The following is a 22,997-nucleotide window of genomic DNA, read 5'->3' as shown; positions in this document are numbered from 1 at the left end:
AAAGGGGGGAACACCATTGCTCATATTTTCTGTATTTGAAGCAAGGATATCAGCTTATTGAAATAACTAAGTAGATTACAAAATCTTATATATGTGAATTTTGGACTGAATCAGTTCCTTCTTTCCTGTTGTTTTACATTTTTGCTGCACTAGGGTGTTTTGCTTCTGTTTTGAAATTTTTCCTAACACAGTTGCTGGTGACTGTTGATATATTAAACAGAGACAAGAATGAGATGCTGAAGTTGATAATAGAATATTGGCATTAAATTTGCAAAGCATTCTGGACATTTTATTTTGTATGTTCAATAAAATATAGTTTGTGAACCTTCGTCTTAAATCTTCAAGCTGCCTTTCGGCTCAAACTCTTGGAGTTTTACCAAATCTTTTACCAAACTTTCTGTACCATCATTAAGGAGTTTGGTGGACAGAGTTAGTAACATCTAACTACTGCACAGATGGTGAAACTAGGGCCATTTCCTGAGTTGATGTTCTAGTGTTTGGTTTAAACTAGAAACTTTAAGGTCTCATCTTGACATACTCTTCTGAGCTCACTCTTCAACACCTGGAGCAGTGCCTCCATTGCCTAGCACAGTGCCTGGAGGGCAGTAGTATTTGGTTTAACAGGAGCAAATAGAAAACTATGGCATCATTAGCCAGAATGATGCTAAAGTGAAATACTCTGCTCAAGCTGATGTTACCATGGCTTGATCAACTGGAGGATATATGGATTACCCTGTAAAGGATGGTGACCTCAAAATCACATCTGCTTGCTGCTGTGCTCATTTACAAAATGGACAGATCTCTTCCAGGCTACCTAGATTTAGTCTTGAGTAGATAGATGAGAAGACAGGAGACCTCAGTCCCATAATCAAGTCTCATTTATTACAATTGGAAGAAAACCTTCTTGTGGATGGTAGAAACTCCAATTGAGAGGAGCTGTGGACTACCTTGAGCAAGAAAACATGACTAAAAATGTGCTCCTTTGCCACCCAGTTGAGTTGTTTGGTCCCAAAGCAGCAAGCTGGAATTTCAGTTTATAACCTATAGGTACATAGAACTAGATGACTCCAACTTTGTTTTAGATTCAAGTCATTTGAGATTAGCAACATGGGGAAGACTCCAAGAAATGTAAAAATACAGAGTGATAGAAACTCACTTTCTGCCATGACCTTGACTATTTTCCACCACTCTTTATGACCTCTAATAAGGTAAAAAGGATGCTGTATAGCCAAGGCAGGTTGGATGAATAAACATGGAAAACCCAATGGTAATCCAACCTTTTTACAAGTGAAAAGTTCAGATGAGGGCACGAGGATTTCCAGTTTACACAATTCCACATAATTCGTTTAATTGGAACAACTTAAACTTGTAAGGCACGTTGCAATTTTCAAGGGTGTTCACAGTCATAATTTTATCTGAGCTTCCCAATACCCCTGAGTTGGAGTGATATATTTCCATTCTGTATCTTGCACAGAGAGGGTCAGTGACTTGCACACATGGTTTAAGTAGGGTTGCAGTCTTGGTTTCAAGAATGACTTTTTCACAATCAGGAAGAATGATGTCCATGTGGACACTGATGTAGCAGTCTAGAGATGTGAAATTGATGCTGTTGTCTTCCATGGGTAGCCCTTAGTAGTAGAACCAGGTTTAGAATCAAAGTTTCACAATTCTCAAGTCAATCTTACTGATTTTCTTTTCCACTCAGTTCTACTAGATATAATAACATAATGTAGCTGAGAAAAGTAAATCATCATCATGGACCATTATGGAAATAGTAATGAGTGTCATTCAAAAATGGAAAGTATTTTAGGAGCAGCATCTTTTACATTTATGTGAAATGTCGTACTTCAGTAGGATATTATCAAAGGTTTCTATTTGTTTTTTAAATATCAGACCCTTTTCATCCCCTAAAATAGAACTGAATACCAGGAATAAAACCTGTTATAAAATATGTTCTATTATTAGTAGTTTCAAAAGCCACACATTTGAAGATATTTTCAACTGATTTCTACTTAATGACTTCCAGTGGGACATGAGTTCCTAATAAAATTAGAAGCAACATTCTTTAGGTTCTTTCCTGCTGATTTTAGCTTTTAGTTGAAAAGTATTCATTAATTTTTTTCTCTTGAAAATAGCGCTGACCCTCTGAAACAGTTCCCTATCAGAGAGAATTTTACACCTTGGGAGAAGATTCTACTGTGTCCTTGCCTCTCCCTCGTAAAGCTGTTGAGAAACTGGCCCATACAGCCGTCAGAGACAGTGCCCATCACAGGGGCTGCCATCTAGTTCTCCACCGACTTCCCTTTGTGGGTTCCTTTTCAAATTTGGACTCAAGTTGTTTGAAAGAAAAGCTTCCAGTCTAGAGTGAAAAAGAATACATGGCATTTCTTTTATCATTGTACTTCTGGTCTAGAACAGAGAAACTGAGAACACTTGGCATTCACATTATTTTATGACTTTCAGGTAATTGATATATAATATCAATTATATATCATATGTTTTGTTGCCTCTAGGGTAATTTTGATATTTTAGTATATTAGTTATTTAATTAAATTGTTTTATAAGATCATGTTATTTGTTTTCAGGACACTGTGTGCAGTCAATTTCAAAATTCAGTTGTAGGCAAATACCCTGACGTAAGGCTGACTGTGGTGTCTGCTGGCCAGCGTGTTCCCTGAATGAGACTGCTTCTTAGTATCTCACAGAGGTGCTGCTAACAGATGTCAAGAGAGCAGCATCTATATAAAAACATGCAGTTAATGCAATTGTAGGTGTGACTCTATAGAATTTTGGAAGTTAATTGAGATCCCAGAAAACGCACGCACACACACACACACACACACACACACACACACACACACACACACACACACACACACACACACACACACCCCAGAGCCTCTTTTCTGAATTTTCAACAGGTCTTCATGTGCCCACCTGAAGGCTCCTCTGACCTTCTTTATGGCCAGGGATTTTTCTTCTATTCCAACCAGAATAAATCCTACAACAACTTTTAAAGACCTATCCCTGCAAACCTCCCCTGAGATAATCCAGGACTGGATAGGGTCTGCCATGAGGGAGCATTTTATTTCACCTTTCTAGGAGTCATTTTTATTGCATTCTAGATGAATGTGAGGGAGATTTTAATTAAGAAAAAGAAGGGTAGCAAGTGTCTTTTTAGGACCACATTTTCAAACACTGCCCTAAAACATAACCAGACACAGCTGCAAATAATGCTTCTCCTTCATAGGGCACATTATATGCTCAATGACTCTTAGAATCAATAGCTAGTTAATTAATGACTTAATTAAAACTACAGTGAGCACCAGCCCTGAGGAAGGGCAGCATTATTGTCATCATGTCACTTTGCCAAACCCTGCTTCTGTAGTCGCTAAGTGCAGACTCAATCAGGCAGGCAGATAATTTACATGGCCAACTATTCACATGCATATATGATTCCAAGTTTTGAAAAACATGAGATTTCTCTGTATTCATTGCTATCTTTACTCTAAAACAACCCAGTGGAGACTCACCTGGATGTTTAACATCCCCTGACAATACCGTTGCTGCTGCCAGCTGGGGCTACTTCCTAGAGGAACCAAACTTCCGTATTTCTCATCTGCTGCTGCTTCTTAGTCTCCAGCAACTATCCAGCCTCAGATCACTCTTGAAGGCTCTTCTTAAATTTCTGGTGGGACCTCGCCTCCTGCATGCTTGGTACCTTTTTTGGTGACAGAGAGGAGATTCCCTGAACTCAAGAGGAAGAAGAATGTGTAAGGTAACAAGCTAGTGTTGACGCTTCTAGAAGGAGAGCTGCTTCCCCTCCATTGGTAACCTAATACCTTCCTACTTCCTTCAGAAGAGGCTGTTAAAGAATTCCAAGGAAAAGATGGCAATGGAATGGCTGGGAAACATGAATAGAGAAATAGTCAGAATCTTTGGCCATAATAAGAGAAGCATAGTACCCAGAATGAGGGTGGAGATACTCTATTATACTCCATACCTAAGTTAGAAAATTGCATGGTTTTCCAAAGGTAACTCTTTTGTAGGGAATATACACCAAGTGGAGTGTTCAGAAGGGAGTGGCAAGGACAATAAAAATGTTCCAAATGGGATGTTTAAGATGGAGAAGGGCAGGTACAGATGGTGGGGTAGGAGAATCCCAATCATTTTCAAATATTTAAAGGAATATCATGTTGAAGAGGGGCAAACTTGTTCTGGGGGAACCTAAGAAACTTCTAACAGTGGAAGCAGTCTTAAGATGGGAGGGTCTGACTCAGGAGGCTGTGAGAATTTTCAGTCCTTGAAACATATGATAGAGTTGAGTCTGAAAAAGATGCTTTCTAACAATAATTCCGGAACAGTGTTCTGTAGAACATTAGGTCCACTAGATGTCTGTTGGTTGTTTGTAGGAAGAAATTTAAAAGATGTATTTGTGTGTGCATGCCCATGTGTTAATAGTTTGAGGACTATTCTTGGGTCAAATAAGTTTGGAAAACACCAGTTTGAGGACAAGGGAATAAGTTCTTGACCTATCTCAATGTCCTTAATATGACAATATGTTTAATATGCTATTATGTGTATTGTGAACATCAAAGAGGCTTCACTATTACTAAATTTATTCAACCAATATTCAAAGGAATATTTATTTGTTTTAGGAATATCTTTCAATAGCTCATGAAACATTGTAACATGGAACTCTGTTTAGGTAACATTTTTTAGAGAATATGGTCTCAGATTATAAACATCTTAGAGACATTTTCAAACCTGATAGCCTCTGGTGCTTTTCTAAATGTGGCAAGGAGGAAATATACAAGGAAGAGGGAGGATGCATTAGCAAATAAGACACATATATGGCACCAATATGGTTTGGCAATATTTATTGTACGTTTTTAAGTTCCTAGGAATTTTCCATGTTGTCAAAGAATGCTAAAGTGGAATATTTTTAAAGTGTCAGGTAACACGATTTCCCAAAAATATAACCAACAGAGAACACAACGGAAAGCACTCTTCTCATACTAACTGACTTAAAATTTTGCACTCTTTCAGTACTATTAAAACACTCTGACTTTGTAAGACCATTGTCAGGAGGAAATTATAGAATTAACAGCATAATGAATCTTATTCTCTTGCAGAACAAATGACATGTTCCTCTGCCCTTTGCACCTGCAGTTGTCACCGATTAAAGGGGAAAAGGCCAAAGAAATCACCCCCTGATAATTATGCATGATTGCAGGGGCCCAGAGACACACAGACACATTAGCACCTGGGAAATTATGATCAAATTAAATTCTGTTTGTATTCATTCTGCATGTTAACATTTTCTCTAAGGAATGGGAAATCTCTGAATTTGACTTTTTAAAACAATTGAACATCTGAAATGGATGCTATAACAACATTTAGCTTTGAAAGAGCATGTCAGGGACATGGAGTTGCACAAAGTACTATACAGAAAAGGCTGTGATGATGGAATAAATACCACCTCGCCACCCCCACCCCCACCCCCAGCTTCTGCTGGGCAATTTGGACTGGAAAAGTCTCCCATCAGAGTGACCATGACAATTGTTTCCTTTAGAAGTAGGTTTAGATGTTCTGAGCTTCTGATACATTATTCATAGCATAATGGTGTCCAGAGGGAAATCCTAACAGATGACCAATGTAAGACTATGTGGTCACTATTTCTAAGTAGTCTAGACTTGGTAGCCTTTCTACCAAGAGTAAGTGGAGGTACCCACATGATTCTGCATAGTGCACGGCACTAAGCATAAAGGAGGTTTTTCTCAGGTGATCTTCTCCCACTCTCCCTCTTGAAAAACAACCCTCAAACCACCATAGGACCTACCCCATTTGCATTTAGGAAATGGAAATGTAGTTTTAATTTCTCTATCTCATTAAGGTTACCAAAGGCTACCCTTGATTCCTACTTGGGTGAAAGTCCACTGATCACAGAATTTCTTGCCATCTAAATTGAACACTTGTAGGTTGGGTTTCCCAAGAAATAGACTCTAAGGCTCTGAGATTTGTGGGCAGTTTTATTCCAGAGTTCACTTGGGATCCACGCCTATGGGAGAGTGACAGGAACAGGATTGAGTAGAGGGAGGAGTCAGCTGTGATGCAGTCACAACAAAGGTCTTAGCCAAGCCTATAGGAAGCTCTGGAGCTGGGATGAACCTTCCGAGTTGTCCCACCTTGAGGCAAGTGCCTGTATACACTCCTTCCCAAAGATCAGTCATTGAATGCAGGTTGTCCCCAGAGAGGGTGTGTGACCTTGAGTGGTGTGACTAACTCTTTAGCTGAGGGCAATTCTCAGACAGAAACTCAGCTGACAGCTGACAGCCAACAACATTCCTAGCACTCATTGAGATGAGTGCTCTCAATCTGGAAGGGAAAATCTGGTCAGCTCTTCACAGCAGGCACTACACATCAATATAGAGAGTAACTTTTTCATAGAGTTACTTGCCTTCAAGTAATCTGAAAGTAGGAAAAATGAAGGTAGCTAACATTTATTTACTGTCTATTATGTACTAGGTACTTCAAGCATGAACACTAAGAATGGAGTAACAGCTATCATTTATTGAGTTATCACCACTCAAGTATTATGTTAAAATTTTATGCATGTTATTTCATTTAATCTCCACATTAATTCACTCTTTTTATTCTCTTTCACAAGTGAGGAAACTGAAGCTCGAAAAGTTTAAGTGACTTGCCTAAAGTTACATGAGTATTAGTGAGAGTGCTGCCAGGATTTGAACTCAGTCTGCTGCAAAGTCCTCTTTCTTAATCTCTATGTTACACCACCTATCCATCTTGTATTGTTTTGTTTTAGTCTTGCAGAAACCCTAGGATTTACATATCATTATTATCCCCATTTTACAGAGAAAAACAACCTTCCCCAAAGTCACACATTACTAATAACTCAAATAAGGCTCTGTCTAATTCTAAAGCTCTTATTCTTTCTAGTGCCCCTGTATCAATTGTAGGCAGTCCATTAAAACTTAATAAATACTCACTTAACTTATGAGTACTTAGAGAGTAGTCTTTATTTAGCCTCACAAATATATAACATTCCATGGAATATTTCCACTTGGAATTGGAATGTGTGCCAAGAAAGAGGCCAGCAGCTAGTTCATGAGGCCAAAAGAGGCTTCATGGACATCACTGTCAAATGTTTTCATGCAACTCTATTCAGAGCAATTAAACAATTTCTATTTGTAACAATTCAAGTATTTCCAGAATTAGTCCTATAATTAAGGCAAGGGCCATGTCTGACTCATCCCTGTACCTACCCCAACAATTGCTACATGATTAGTACTCAATAAAATCTATTGAAAGTGAGAGAGAATATATGAACATGATGGGGACAAATAGTTCCCGGGATTTCACCATCAAGAATCTCTACAGATGGATGGATAAAGAAGATGTGGTATATACACAATGGAATACTACTAAGCCATAAAAAAGAATGAAATTTTTGCCATTTGCAACAACATGGATGGACTTGGAGGGTATTGTGCTAAGTGAGATAAGTCAGACAGAGAAAGACAAATAATGTATGATTTCACTTACATGTGGAACCTAAAATATTCGACAAACTAGTGAATAAAACAAAAAAGAAGCAGATTCACAGATATAGAGAACAAACTAGTGGTTACCAGTGGGGAGAGGTAAGGGGAGAGGGGAAATATAGGGGTAGGGGAGTAAGAGGTACAAACTACTGTGTATAAAATAAGTACAAGGATATATAGTACAACACAGGGAATGTAACCAATATTTTATAATAACTATAAGTATAGTATAAGCTTTAAAAACTGTGAATCACTTTATTGTACACCTGTAACTTATATAATATTGTACAGAAACTATAATTCAGTTTAAACAAAGAATCTCTTACACCATTTTTCCTCACAGAGACCATCTTCTCTTAATACATGTATATTTTATAGGTAATAATTTATCTCTCCATCATTAAAATTAAAAGCATGCAGATTTCCACTAGAATTTCAAATAAGCAACAGATGGTCAATACTAAACCTGAACTGATAAAATGATTCTGCCCATTGTTAAGAAGAGCAGCATTTCAGTTAAGCTGTGTGACCACAGTTCATGGGTGACTGATTTCTTTTGTGACTTTCAACATTCTTACCACTGCTATCCCGAGATCCAGGATCCCCAAGTCAGGAACAATTGAGAGTGAAGGGATAAACCTAGATAGTCCTTGACATGTTTGTTCCAGGCAAAACCAGAAATGTTAAAACTTCTTTTCTGCACAGGTGAGCAGCAGCTCTTTCTCTGCAAATGGAAATCTTTCCAAAGAGGAGAAAGGACAGGCAGGTGCCAGCAGATAGAAACTGTATGCTTTGAGTAAAGTAAATTGCTTCTGAGCTTTGAGTCCCCAGATTCCCGGAGCATTTGTTCTGAGTGAGCGGCTATTTGGTACTGAGGAAGAGACTGTGAGGTGAGAACACTTGATCCCACACATTTGTGTTCATCATATTGAGACTCTACCCTTGAAAGAAAGCCCACTGTCTGCCTCTTTGGCAGTCTAAATCTTAATACACTGAAGGGTCTCTTTATTTAGAATGTACGAAGCTTTCTTTCTTCCTTCTCTCCCTTAGAAAATCAGCAGACAGAATAGTGCAGAGGCCCCATCGAGGGCTGGCTGTGCTCATATTCTGTCTCCTGGCAGGGTTTATGGCTTATTCTGAAACAGGGGCTAAAGGGAGTGATGGGCCTGAGGACACAGCACATCTTATGAACTCTAAACACCATTCTTCTTGCAGTTTATATGATCTTATTTTAATTGAAAATGGATTTTTGACGGTTTTCTTCCTTGCCACAATAAAAAGGGCTACTTTTGCCATCATCAAAGGAAACAGATGGCGTCTTTTGCTTTGATGTGACTGCATTACTTTTTGTCAAACAAACACAAAGCTAAACTAAACTAACAAACTTCCAGGCATGAGAGGGAGGTGGGATTGTTCCCATGTCTTCTTGAGAACTTGGAATCTGTCCCTTTGAAAACTGAAGGCGGCTAGGATAGTTAGGGTGAAGGCGAGGGTCAGTCAGTCCCCCGATATTCCTGGTGTGACAGTGGCTCTTGTGTCCTTATCTTGTGGCCCCCGGAGCATGTCAGCCCTCATGGCTGTGGCCAAGGTGTTATGAACAACCCCGACCTTACATCTGAATAGTACCCACATAGAGATCATCACCTGGTGCGGAAGTGTCTACCCCAAGTGTTGTCACACCTAATTTTCCAAATAGGAAAAATTGGGACTCACAGGGTTAATATAATTTATGCAAGATTATAAAACACAATAAAAGACATTACTATAGTCAGGACCAGAACTGAAATTTCTCTCAACACCAATCCAGTTGACTTGACAGTTTTTGTTTGTTCATTTTTTTGTTTTTACTTTACATAGTCTTTATTTTTTTTCTAACATCTTTATTGGAGTATAATTGCTTTACAATGGTGTGTTAGTTTCTGCTTTATAACAAAGTGAATCAACTATATGTATACATATGTCCCCATATCCTCTCCCTCTTGTGTCTCCCCCCGACCCTCCCTATCCCACTTCGCTAGGTGGTCACAAAGCACTGAGCTGATCTCCCTGTGCTATGTGGCTGCTTCCCACTAGCTATCTATTTTATATTTGGTAGTGTATATATGTCAATCCCACTCTCTCACTTTGTCCCAGCTTACCCTTCCCCCTCCCCGTGTCCTCAAGTCCATTCTCTATGTCTGCATCTTTATTCCTGTCCTGCCCCTACGTTCTTCAGAACCATTTTTTTTTTTTAGATCCCATATATATGTGTTAGCATACGATATTTGTTTTTCTCTTTCTGACTTACTTCACTCTGTATGACAGACTCTAAGTCCATCCACCTCACTACAAATAACTCAATTTTGTTTCTTTTTATGGCTGAGTAATATTCCATTGTATACTGTGCCATGTCTTCTTTATCCATATATCTGTCAATGGACACTTAGGGTGCTTCCATGTTCTGGCTATTGTAAATAGTACTGCAATGAACATTGTGGTACATGACTCTTTTTGAATTATGGTTTTCTCAGGGTATTTGTATGGAAACACAAAAGACCCTGAATAGCCAAAGCAATCTTGAGAAAGAAAAACGGAGCTGGAGGAATCAGACTCCCTGAATTCAGACTATACTACAAAGCTACAGTAATCAAGACAGTATGGTACTGGTACAAAAACAGAAATATAGATCAATGGAACAGGATAGAAAGCCCAGAAATAAACCCATGCACCTATGGTCACCTTATCTTTGATAAAGGAGGCAAGAATATACAATGCAGAAAAGACAGCCTCTTCAATAAATGGTGCTTGTTGTTTGTTTTTAATAAATCTCTCTCTCCCCAACTAGAAGGTATACACCAAGAGGGCAAGGGTTGGGTCTCTTTCTGAGCACCCTGGCATCCTCAGCACACAGAATAATATGTAGCACATAAGAGGTGCTTTATAAATATGCATTGAACAGATGTCTTTATCAAGCTGCAGATGGAGTTTGAACTTGATTTGAGCAGAGAATCTGGGAAGGTTAAGGAGAGAGGGATTTCTTCCTTTCGTGGCCACAGAGGGATAAATTCAAACCAGCTATATGTTTAGTTGTAACTTCCATTATTTTCTGTTTTACACCTAAATAGTTGTGGGGATTTAGTTCTGAAAGTACATAGTGCTTGTCATAGGAAGACTTGGGAGGACTTTAGTCTCCTATTCAAGAAAGCCTAAGTCCTCTAAAATCTCTAGAGTTGATTTTAGGGCATTTTTTTTGCAGATCATTCACATGACTTCATTCTTTCTCTGAATGCAATATCAGGGGAAAAAGGTTTTTTTTCCAAAAATGAGTTATTTTTATCAGGCATAAATCAGATATGCTCCTTTCTAAACAGAAACAGGTTTAGCAAAAAATGCTAAGCCTTGTCTTCATGCAAGTTACAATCTCTGAGATACATCCATCTGTCTACCTGAAGTTATTCTGAAGCCCTTTCTGGGGTTTAAAACTACAGATGCAAAGGCCCTGCCTTTTATCAATCACTGTATGATTCAGTGCATGAAATGCCAACCTTTTGGGAGTTTCTTTTTGTTTCATCTTTCTCTCCTTTACATTTTCAAGTGAAATTTCTAAGCCTTCAGAAATGGCTAGATTGACAGGAAATCACATTTTAAATATGTCAGACTTGAGTTGAATTAGTTGGTCCTGAGTGACTCAGTTGCCCAAGGGAAGAAAGACCTGTGATCGTTATTTGAAATTTTGCAGACCAATGAAGCCTCCATTTCTCAGGAGAGGCTGGGTTTAAGAAAGGCAGTAACAAGGCTCTGACATTTCATTGTAATCTTTATTTCCAAGGGCATCAGAGAGTTCTGTAAAAATTAATTTAATTTAAAGATTCTATTTCGTTCAACAAAAGAAACATTTCATTGAAAATTAAATATATTCAAATAAAATTCACTGAAAGATTCAAGTGTTTTATTATCCACATTGTTCCTTCATAACCACAAAATACAACAGTTTAGAGAATTTAGAGAAGTAGCATGTATAAAATGCATTTTTTGTAAAAGTACTAGGTATACACACACACTTGAATATGAATTTGACATGGGTTCCTAATAAATTTAATTCTAATTAAATGATAGGTAATTATAATTAACAATAAATTGATAGTAAATAAAGAAATCTGTTTAATTAAGTTTAATGCTAATAAACTTTATTCTTAGAGAGATGATGACTACTATTGTCGTTATGAACACAGACTCTCGGGACACTTTACGTATAATGCAGGAAAGGCATTTTGCAAATTGACTGTTCAATTTGGAAATTTGCCAGTAAGACCTGCCAAGTACAGAAAAGTTAAAATCCTTCAAGTTAATTTTTAAAAGACTTTTGTTTAGCAAAATAGCAGTGAATTCACAAACTAAAATCTGGCAATAGCCACGGTGAGGAAAACTGAGCAGTCTTTCCATGAATTATGTTACTGCATGCACTTTTGTTCTAAAACTCAACCTTTTGTTTCTAAAAATAAAATCTATTCATTCAATACAAATTTATTGAGTACTCAGTCTATGCCAAGTGCTATGCTGAGCCTTTGGGCTCCAACAATGAGAAAACAGACAGTCTTTGTCCTCAAAGCCACTGCTGTCTAGATAGGGGGCAGGTGTTGATCAAACATGTAAATATAATTACAATTCTGACTAGTGTTTTGAAGAAGTGACATTTAAACTATCACCTGAAAGAAAAGTGAGTGAGTTGGTCAAGTGAAGGGGCAGGGAAGATGAGGTATTCTTGGTGAAGGGAAAAAAAAAAAAAGTGAACAAACAACAGCCCTTACAATGTTCCCTGAGGAAAATTAGGTTGGTCAAGATGAGTAAGACTGTGGATGTGGCTAGAATTCAGTGAGGGAGAGAGGGACCAGAGATGAAACTGGAGGAGCAGCTAGTAGCTGCTGTTCAGAGCCTATAGACCAGTTAAGAATTTTTATCTTCATGCTAAAAGCAGTGAGGGGTGATTGAAGCATCCTAAGTAGGAGACTGACATGAATTAATAAGTCAGGGTCAACACACTGAGGGTTACTGAACTCAGCACTTCCAATTCCTAAATCTTTTCCTTTAAATCTTTTCAAAATTGTTTCTCAAAGCTAGAACATCAGAAGACCTGGCTCCCACATCGCTGCTCTCCTGTCGCTTCCTTGGAGGAAGGTTTTCTGATTCCTGTAGACTTGCCTGTTTCTTCTCCAAGAAGCCTGCAAACTGTTTGAAGATGCCTTTCCTCAGGAGAGCTCCATATTCTGGAGAAGGGCTTTTAGGTTTCATGTACCAAATTTTGGTTCTGGACCTGGTCTTTTGCTAACTTAAGTTAGAATCTATGATATGAAAAGCATATTTGGACGTTTGCCCCAATTATGTGCCCCCCCAAAAAAACCCTTCCAAGGATACTTCCCTAAAGCTTCATTGCCAGTCTTGCCCTTATACACAAGGACATCCCCCCCACCCACTTTCTATCATTGATAGGAAATTGTGAAGGTTGGAAAGAAATCCCGCAGGCTCATTTTTATATCACAACTGTATTATGGCTGGGTGTTGCCCTCAGAATTCCCTGCTGCCTTCCTTCTTTGAGACTCTGGGGCAGGGCATTGCCTGGGCTGTCACTCAGTGGATATTCAATACATTACCACTCACAGAGAGCCAGGCACTCATCTAAGCACTTTAATCCTCATTAATATGCTAATGTAATAGATGATAAAACTGAGGCTTAGAGTGTTAACTAACTTGCTCAAAATTAATGCCAGTGCTGAGACTTGAGCAGAAACAGTCTGGCTCCAGATTTGACACTAGTGCTAGGATTTTATTTAAATTTTTCTTTATCTTGAAATGATTCTCCTGGTAGTCAGTGAGGTCTTGCGAATAAACAGTCTAAATCCACACTGTAAATCCATCATCTAATGAAAATGAGAGATTAAGAAAAAGAGGGGCATTTAAAAGACAACATTGCAGTATCTATTTAGTCACATCTTTCTATGTGATTATAGGAGACCAAAGGAGACTATTCCATAAATAGATACTAAAATATTAATATACAAATTCAAAGAGAATTTAGTAATCTCTTCAGACTACATAATTTCACTAAGAAATATTTTCCTTCATAATATTAGTGAATGCTCTTCAAATTTCTGCTAGCAACTTTTTGGTTATAAAGGTGGAACTAATATGAAAAAATGAATGAATGAATGAGCAAATGAGGGCTTTTTAGGATCTCGTAGCAATCTGAGAACTTCCAAAGGGAACTTCCTAAGCTCTTTATTTATAAGTGAAGAGAATACAAGTTTCAGTGCCATTAGATGATAGACTTTGTATGGAATTAATATTAGATTCTTCATTGCATAGGAAAATCAAAGAACTCTTCTTTAGACGAAATCAACAGCAAACCTAAGTGCATATAAAGGGAAGCTCTGACTTCACAGGTTGTCAAAGGAGGCGTTAACCATCTGGCCCAACACATTCCTGTTCCTCCCCTATTCCAGTCAGTCCCCCTAGTGTCCCCACACCTCCATGGCGCCTACTCTCTGGTCACCTTGTCTTTCCTAATCATGTCCTCTCTTTCATGCCCATATGCTTTTTAAAAAAAAATACTTCCTTGAGGTCTGGCATATAAAATGCTGTACATTTTTAATGTATACAACTCGATGAGTTTGGAGATAGGTACATACCCATGAAACCATCACCATCAAGGCTATAAATATATCCATCACCTCCCAAAGTTTCCTCCTGACCCCTTTATTATTTTTTTATGCATGTGTGTGGTAAGAGCACTTAACATAGGATCTACCCTCTTAGCAAATCTTAGCATACAGTACAGTTTTGTTAGGAGGGCATTATGCTAAGTGAAATAAGCCAGACAGAGAAATACAAATACTATGTGATCTCAGTTATATGTGTAATCAAAAACTGTCAAACTCGTGGAAGCAGAGAATAGAATGGTGTTCACAGGTGCTGGAGAGAGGGAGAAATGGGGAGGTGATGATTAACGTGTACAAAGTTTCTGTTATGAGAGATAAGTTCTGGAGATCTACCATATAGCCCATATTCTATTGGATGTGCTGTTCCCTTTTCTTGAAATGCTTTCTTCTTCTTTATCTAAAAAGTCTTGACCAAGCTCATATGTCACCTATTTTGTGACATGCTCCTTAAATTTCTCCATAATTTCTCCCAAGTGAAATAAATTATTTTACCTACATGCTCCCACAGGATCCTATGCCTATGTCTGTTGTGCCATATTGTATTGTCATGGTTGGTTCACATCCATTTTTCTTGTTAAACTTTGAGACAGCTGAGACCAGGATTTCTAGGTAACATTTGAGTTCAATTAATGTGCTATTTTCCTTTTGGGTCCCAGGGATTGTGGCAAGTACAGGGGATATTTTGATGACTATGATATGATTTTTGTTTTTTGAAAAGTGTGCAGGTGCTGATAGAAATAGGCATGGAAGTGGAAAATCTGAACGCCATGTGCAGTGTGTAGTTACAGAACTGTGCTTATGGAGATAAAGCATCAAGAAAAGAGTTCTTCACCCAGATTTGGACTTGAGGGATGGAGATGCTGCCTGGGCCAAGTCTTGAAGGGCAAGCAGAAATTAGACCGAGAAGGGTACTGAAAGAAAGAATGGTATTTCATATAGAGAGAAGCCCTGAAAAAAAAAAATAAAAAAGAGGCATGAAACCACAGGGTGTGTTTGGGAGAAAACATAAGCATTTCAGTATTACTAGAGAAAAAATGAGCATGTAGGAAGTAGCAACAAATGCAGCTGAAGAGAGGTGTGTGTGGTGGATGCGTGAGGGAGGATGGAGGGACTCATATATACTGATCAAGAGCCTATGTATCTTGTAGGTGACAGAAGACTTTGCAGTGTTCATGTAGAAGAATAATGCATTTGGTTGAGAGAAAGAGTGTTGTGACTGTAGTGTAGAAAAGGCACGAAAAAACAATTTGGTGGCAGGGCTGTGGCAACGTTTCTTGGAGAGAGGTAAGGAAGGTCTGAACCCCAAAATGGCTCTAGGGAGCTACACCTAGAATGCTGTCTTCCACAGATACAGTATATCTTTGTTGAATGAGTGATTTTTTTAAATTAAAGTTAAACCAGTTTTTCTTTTTAATTTTTTAAAAATTAAAAAAAATTTATATTGGAGTATGGTTGATTAACAATGTTGTGCTAGTTTCAGGTGTACAGAAAAGTGATTCAGTTATACGTGTACATATATCCACTCAATTTTAGATTCTTTTCCCATATAGGTCATTACAGAATATTGAGTAGAGCTCCCTGTGCTATACAGTAGGTCTTTGTTAACCAGTTTGTCTTATACCATGAAAATTATTACACTGAGACAATATTTTATTACCACCAGAGTAGGCTTTTCAATTTACTCTAATTACCTAATATAAAAATTGATTCTCAGGAGGGCAAATAAAAAATTTACTCTTTTTATGTAAAAAGCACAGGTATATACAAACAACTTATAAGCATATTTAGAGTCTATCTGTGGTATTAAAATTTTATTGAGAAGGAGGGTGAGGAGGGAAAAAATATTTTAAAAGGCTCCATAAGGGGGGAATAATTTTAAAAGTTTAAGAAATGCCACTCTAAATAATCATCATAACTTCAGTAGCATTTGCTAGTTTTAATCCAGTATACTGAGTCTTTTTCTTTAACATAATTCTACTTAAGTCTGTCTGAGTATTTCATATTCAGCTTGATGTTATTGCTTGTTTTGTCTTTGGTATCATACTGACTTTATAAAACTATATCTGAACAGAAAAAGAGAAATATTCCCATGACTCAGAGAAACAGCATTTAAATGTAAAACTCCTATTTCACCTGAGGCCTAAAAGCTATTCCAAGATGATATTTCATCAATCCTCAAAGCAATCTATTTTATAGAGAAACAGAGAAGGGCACTCATATTCTCCTAACATAGCTCCATGGGGATAACGATTAGTTGTTCTAAATACAGGCCCAGGAATTTCAGTCTTAGAGCAGTAGTGGGTATCTGAGTATCTCTTTCTGTGATGGTCATGGTTCTAAAATGGGGGTTCTGTTGCTCAGGAGCCTCCCAAAACCTAGTACCCTAGGGATCTGGTAAGCCAGCTACTTGGTTAAACTTAATACATCAGCATCACGCTTCTCTACCCCACCTCTCACGTCTCAAAGTGAGTATATCTGCTAGAGAACTATTCTTCCCAGGAAATGCACTCGTTCTGATACTTTTTCCAAAGAGTGTCTGCTTTTTCTAAAATGCCAAGGTGATACTATATTCACAACAGAGATATAACCATCTGCCCTAGCAAGTGCAGAAGAGAAAGTAATGGAATTCAAACCCAAGTGGCTGCACACACATTGCCACGGCATCTGTCTTTCTAACGAACTTGAATACACTTGAGTCTGTGCTCTAGGGATCCAGATTTTTCATTTCAAGATAGAATTCTCTTCTGAAGCTGTTGTTGTGAAGACAAAATTTCTCCACCTGCCAGTCTATTTTCTGAAGGCAATGGACCTTTTATTTATTTATTTATTTATTTTTGGTAATGGACCTTTTAAATCAATGTTATGCTCTTTTAGAAGCACTTGTATCCTCCTCTATCTGTATGCTGAAAAATGTGGATCTGAATTTTTAAGGTATTACCCACAGGATGAATGTAGTCCAAGGCAGTTGATTCAGTTTTGCCTGGATGGGTCAAGTTTGACTAGATACACTTTCTGAGGTCTGGAGAAAGACACACATATTACATTCTATGCTTCAACCTCACAAACCAAAAGAAGCATGGATTTCTTTTCTCCTTTATTTTCATGACACTACCTGCTCCTAATTTTCATCTTACTTCTATGCCTACTTCTCTCTTTTTTTAATTGAATCAACTTTTCTGCCCATGTTGTTGATTTTCAAATTTTCTCTTCTCGTCCTTCTTTATACTGTCTTCCCAGGTCATTTTATCCACTCTCATAGCTCTAACTATTCTTTCTATGTGATGACTCTTGACCAGCTCTATGTCCTGAATATCAGAACTGTACTTAACTGTGAATTAAGATCTCAACTCATATGTCCCAAAGTCACCTCAAAGTCAACATGTCTCAGATTGAACTTAGCACATCCACTGGAAAGCCTTCAGTGCTGTCTTTCCAAGATTAGCGAATGATGCTCACCTGCCAGAATACCGCTAGAAATCTAGGCATCATCATGGCTTCTTTCTCCCTCTCCATCTACATCCAATCCCACACCAGTCAAATGTTGTCATTTTATCTCCTCAGTTCCTTTCAAATATATCTATTGTGGCCACTGAGATGTAAGCTACCATTATCTCTGGTCTGGCTTCCTTCCATAGCTCCCTAATTGTTAGCCCTGATCCCAGTCTTACTTTCTTCCATTCATTTGTTCACAATGAAGGCAGACCACTCTCTCTGAATCAAAAGTCTAAGCATATTATTTCCCTGGTTAACGGCTTTCAGTTGGTCTACATTTCTGAAAGCCCTCTATCATCCGGTTCCTTCTTATTTCTCCAACATTTTTAAGACTTCCTTAAATTTTGTAACTTCTCTGAGATTCTTAATCTCATCATTGTCTCTCTACCCACTCACTTCTCTCTCTCCCTCCATCTCATCCAGGAAATTAATGTCCACATGTATTTCCTCACTCTTTCATTGTTATTGCACTACCATCTCTCAGACCTCAGTTCATTTATCCCTTTTTCATGTCAACCTCCCTTCCTGCTCCCTTAGGTCATAGTGGTTTCTCTTCAATATGCTGTCATAGGATATTGCATCTTTCCTAACATCTCCTGGATCTGTCTGCACGCCCTACTCCTAAGCACGCCCTATTCCTGTCAATGAATGAAGGAATGCTATTTCTTCTGTCTGAAAATGCACTGCATCACCCTGTTCCCACCTTTACCCGGCTAAATCTTCCTAATCCCTCAACATTCAGGGAGCACTCTTCTGAAAAGTTTTTCCTGACTTTGCAAGCTAGGCTAGGTGACTCTCCACTATGCTGTCATGGTAATGAATCATCTTTTATAATTAAGTCAGATCATAACACTCTTCTGCTCAAGGTCCTCCAAAGACTCCCCATTTCGCTCAGAGTAAACCTCAAAACCCTTACAATAGTCTACAGTGCTCTACAGCATCTGCCTCCCTTTCCTTATTATTTCTCTAACTTCATCTTTTAATACTTTCTTCTTTCTTTTGCCACATTTAGGCATGCTACCATTTCAGGGCCATGGCAGGAACTGAAACGCTTTCCCTAGCTTTCTATATGACAACTCCCTTGTCTTCTTCAAACCCTCGCACAAATGTCCTCTTGTCAATGGACCTGCGTAAGCACCTATTTTAAGTTGCAATCTGCTCCACACCTCTCTGTCTATGCACTCCAAATCCTCCTTTTTTGCTGCGTTTTAATAGCACTTATTCCTTCCTATCAAATGATATAATTAATTTATGATTATTAGTCATCGTTTGTCTTTCCTTATTAGACTGTAAGCTCCACACAGGTGGATATTTGTATCTGCTTTGTTCACTCAAGTATTCCAAGTGCCTTCAAGGGTGTCTGGAACAGAAGAGGTGATCAGTAAATATGGTTAAAGGATGAGCATTGATTGTGCTATACAGTATTAAAATTTTCTTCCTTGTCCACCTGCCCACCACCAAACCATGCACTTGTCAAATGCAGGGAGTTTTGCCCTTAAATCTATTTACAATATCCAGCATATTTGCTGAAAATAGTGGGTTCATAATAAATGTTTGCTAAGTGCATGTATGCATCTCTGACCTCACTACCCCATAGCTTTGCAGGGTTTGCAATCACACTATACCAAACTAGAATATGAGTGCAAGAATGTTGTTTCCTTAGTGGAGAAGCTTCTCTATAAATTCTCATGGCATCTGAGATCTCCAAAGATGGAGTCCAATGTGGACCAAAGTAGTGAATATAGCCAAGCCATCCTTCCATATCCTAGGGTTCCGTATGCATAAAATTGATCCCGGGTTGGTTGAATTCACGGATGCAGAAACCGCAGATGAGAAAGGATGACTTTACTACTTCATTTTATATAAGACACTTGAACATCCACAGACTTTGGTATCTGTGGGGATTCCTGGAACCAATCCCTCGTGGATTCCAGCGATGGCTGTATTTCTCCTGCAGAGTCACTTCAGAGGTTAAGAATTTGCCATTGTCCATTTAGCTTTTTTCTCCATTCTGTGTCTGTAATAGGGGCATTTATTTTAATAAGTTAAAAAACTAAAGGAAGTCCTGGGAATCATGAGCTCAAAAAATAATATCTTTCCTTCTGTGACTTCTCTTTTTTCTTCTTTTCTCAGAGCTCTTCCTGCCATGATGCAGTGGGTCCGCACGCAGAAGCCAGGAGAGAGTGGCATCAATATTGTCACTGCCGATTTCGTAGAACTTGGTGATTTCATCAGCACTGTCATAAAGCTCAACTATGTCTTTGATGAAGGGGAAGCCAACACTTGATAGTACCATTTGGAGTGCCAGTGAATAAGATAGAGAAAACTCACTGTATTAGGCATATTATCTATAAACACTCTGATCTTCCTATTCCACTGAGTCTCTGAGGGAATAAGGGCTGAAAGTGGGTGGGAAAAGGGGGAAACCATTTCTTCAGTGATTATTATCATACTCTACATTACTATAAATATTTCATTTCCCATTTGATGAGCAAAACCTACTTCTAGTGTTAGGAATAAAAAAAGACTAGTACATTTCGTTTCTCAGAATTAGTTTTTGTAACTTATGAGTGTTTACTTGATTGTGTTTCTGATTTCAACCTAGGGCTCCTACACTGTGTATCCTCTAAATGAACCTTTCTGCTCCCTCTCTAGCTCGCTCTTTTTAATCAGCTGTTGTATGGGACTTAAAAATAATTAAATGCCCAACATAACGTGTATTACCAATACATTGTTGTGCTGAAATGTACTTGTTTTGTGGGACCTGGTATAATATTCTGTAGTCTGCAATCTCACTAACTTTGGGTCGTAAACAATATGCATCAAATCTGTTTCCCTGCATAAGTAATGTTGGTGGCCATAATCAGTAATTTTTGTGTTATATAAAAACAATAGTGTTTCACAGTATTTCTATTTAAGGCAGCTATAAATATAGAGTAAAAACTTTTGTGGAAGAACTATTAGTGCCAACTCCATAGTGAAAAATGGGGGTGGGGGAAGAGATGGATATCATTTTAATTCAGAAATCTCTTAACTAATATTGTCCTACAAATGCTCAGTAAATGAAAAATTATGACAAGAGTTGTTAAAATCAGAAAACTCTGAAAAGAACTCTTACAAAAGTTCTTCTAATAATTATCTTGACTGAAGAAATAAAAAGAAGAAAAGAAAGAAATGAAAGATTGAGCAAGCTTTCCTAACAAATTGAGATTTCCAAATATGTCATTCTAAATCCCAGATTTTGAGGAATATATTCTGAGAAGGTTCAATGTGAGTTTTTTTACTTGAAGTTGAGGAAAATGGAAGGGTGGCAGAGTGAATTAGAGCAATGTTTTTGAAACTATGACCGTGAACTCTCAAGGATCGGTGAAACATTTTTAGGAGATTCTTAAATACATGTGATTTGGGCAGACTTATTGAAAATCACTTCTGTGTCCCACCCCAGGGTCAAGTTTGAGGCAGAGGCCAAAGTTTCACAGAAAGTTTCTGCCATCCACCATTTGATAGTCCAGGTGTATGAGGAAGAAAAATGGTAATGCAACTTTGAGCACTGCTTCTGCCTTGGTGTCTTTGTGATGCTTGACAGCTCTAAACAATCTTAAAAGAGCATGATAGCCCTTACCAATATGCCTCACAGGAATATTGTGAGGCATTTATAAAAATCTATAAAATTTGCTGAATTTGTACAATTCTGAATTATTTTATCTTCATGTTTAGAAATAATCTCACCTCAATAGTTTCCTGGGAAAACACAGTCCATGTAAAATGGGGCCATAGAGAAATAAAAGCATGCTCTCAGCTTTCAGTTAATTTAGATGTATGACATGTGGTTTAATCTCTGAGTCCTAGGTAAGGGATTTAATTCCAAGGTTACATACATCAAAATTATAAATAATCAAGAGTTGATTAAAAGATTATAAATACTCACTATGAGAAAATAGTGCTTATTAGCAGCTGTGGGGAAGGAAGAGAAATTGTTTATACTGAAGAGAACATTTATGAAAAGGGTGCAGGTGTGTGTGGTTGACCAAGTAGCATGCATATACACACAACAGATATGATCTCCATTCCAATTGTGTGTATATGTCTCAACAGACAAAATATATCAATATATACCCACTCTTGTGCAGGCAGACAGACACAAATACACACAAACACACACAGTCATGGACAGACACAGTGAAATTCTCCTTTTCAAGTGAAAACTTAGGTAATAGTAAGTAATTTAATTTTAGGACCAAAACCCTTAACAATGTATGAAAAAGAGTTGATGAGATTTTTGAAAGTAGAGTAGCTGATCATGTTCAAATATTTTTGTAAAAATCGATATTAATTATCTACAAATATAATTTTCTTTCTGCTTTCCCTCCCCCTTGCAGTTTTATTGTCTTTCTATCTCTCTCACCTGCTCTTTATATGCAATTGAATATGAATCCTTTCTAAAGGACTATAGCTTATTGAAATTTATGTCCTGTGAAGTTGTTTTTTGGGGAGGTTTTCTCTGACTATTCATTATTCATCCCTCAGGAGGATCTTTAGCGAAGCACACTTGCAATGACACAAGGATTTAACTTATAAATGTATGAGAAAACAGATCTTTCAACATATTCAATACAAATGAAAAATGAATAAAATATAGAGGTACATATGTTGTGTTTTCTTGAACTTAGATGCTTTCTTATGTTTGCTTAGAATTAGCTTTGTCATACCTGTCATTTGGGTGCTGGAAAAAAACAAACATGCTGAAGCATTAGATTAATTTTCCGGTTTCTGAGTTAGAGAAAGCTTTTAATTGCTATTAATGATATGCACATAGAATCCTTGTTTGACAAAAGATACTTCCAAGCCAATGTTTGGTGTCCACGTGGATGTACAGCATCTAAGTAACAGGCACTGGGAGTAAATGGACTTGCCTTAATTTCTAAAGGAGGGAACAGATAGAAGTGAACCATGCATCCTCCACTAGAGGAAGAGTTCACTAGGAGGGATTCCTTTGCAAGGGGAATGGAGAGAAAATGCCTTTGGCTGTCTTCTGCCCATTACCCCTGCTCTGGGACACACTTAGGGAGCAGGCTGTGGGCCTTAAATAAAGAGGTAGGGGGTGAGGACTAGTGGTATGCAATCAGAGCTTACCATCAGCCTAAGCTCCTTTGTCTTAGCTGGGCATTGAGTTTCCAGAGAGTTAGAGCACAAGGGCTGCAAATAGACCCCCAAATGGTAGGAGATACATCTTGGTGCATTTTTTGTT

At 38.0% G+C, this 22,997-nt stretch overlaps 1 protein-coding gene across 1 annotated transcript in view; it reads left to right on the top strand.

Moving 5' to 3' along the window:
- Window positions 1-20,568, top strand: part of PLCXD3 (phosphatidylinositol specific phospholipase C X domain containing 3) — a gene marked incomplete at its 5' end in the record, with an annotated part of 184,462 nt that extends 163,894 nt beyond the window's left edge. The window contains one exon of the mRNA XM_079917527.1: window positions 19,883-20,568. Coding sequence (XP_079773653.1) covers window positions 19,883-20,036 — 154 coding nt within the window. The 3' untranslated portion in view covers window positions 20,037-20,568. The remainder of the gene's footprint in view (window positions 1-19,882) is intronic.
- Window positions 20,569-22,997: the final 2,429 nt, after the last annotated feature.

This window comes from Stenella coeruleoalba (assembly GCF_951394435.1).
Source record: "Stenella coeruleoalba genome assembly, chromosome: 3".
In the NCBI taxonomy this organism is placed as follows: domain Eukaryota; kingdom Metazoa; phylum Chordata; class Mammalia; order Artiodactyla; family Delphinidae; genus Stenella; species Stenella coeruleoalba.
This window is presented reverse-complemented; position numbering and strand designations above follow the sequence as displayed.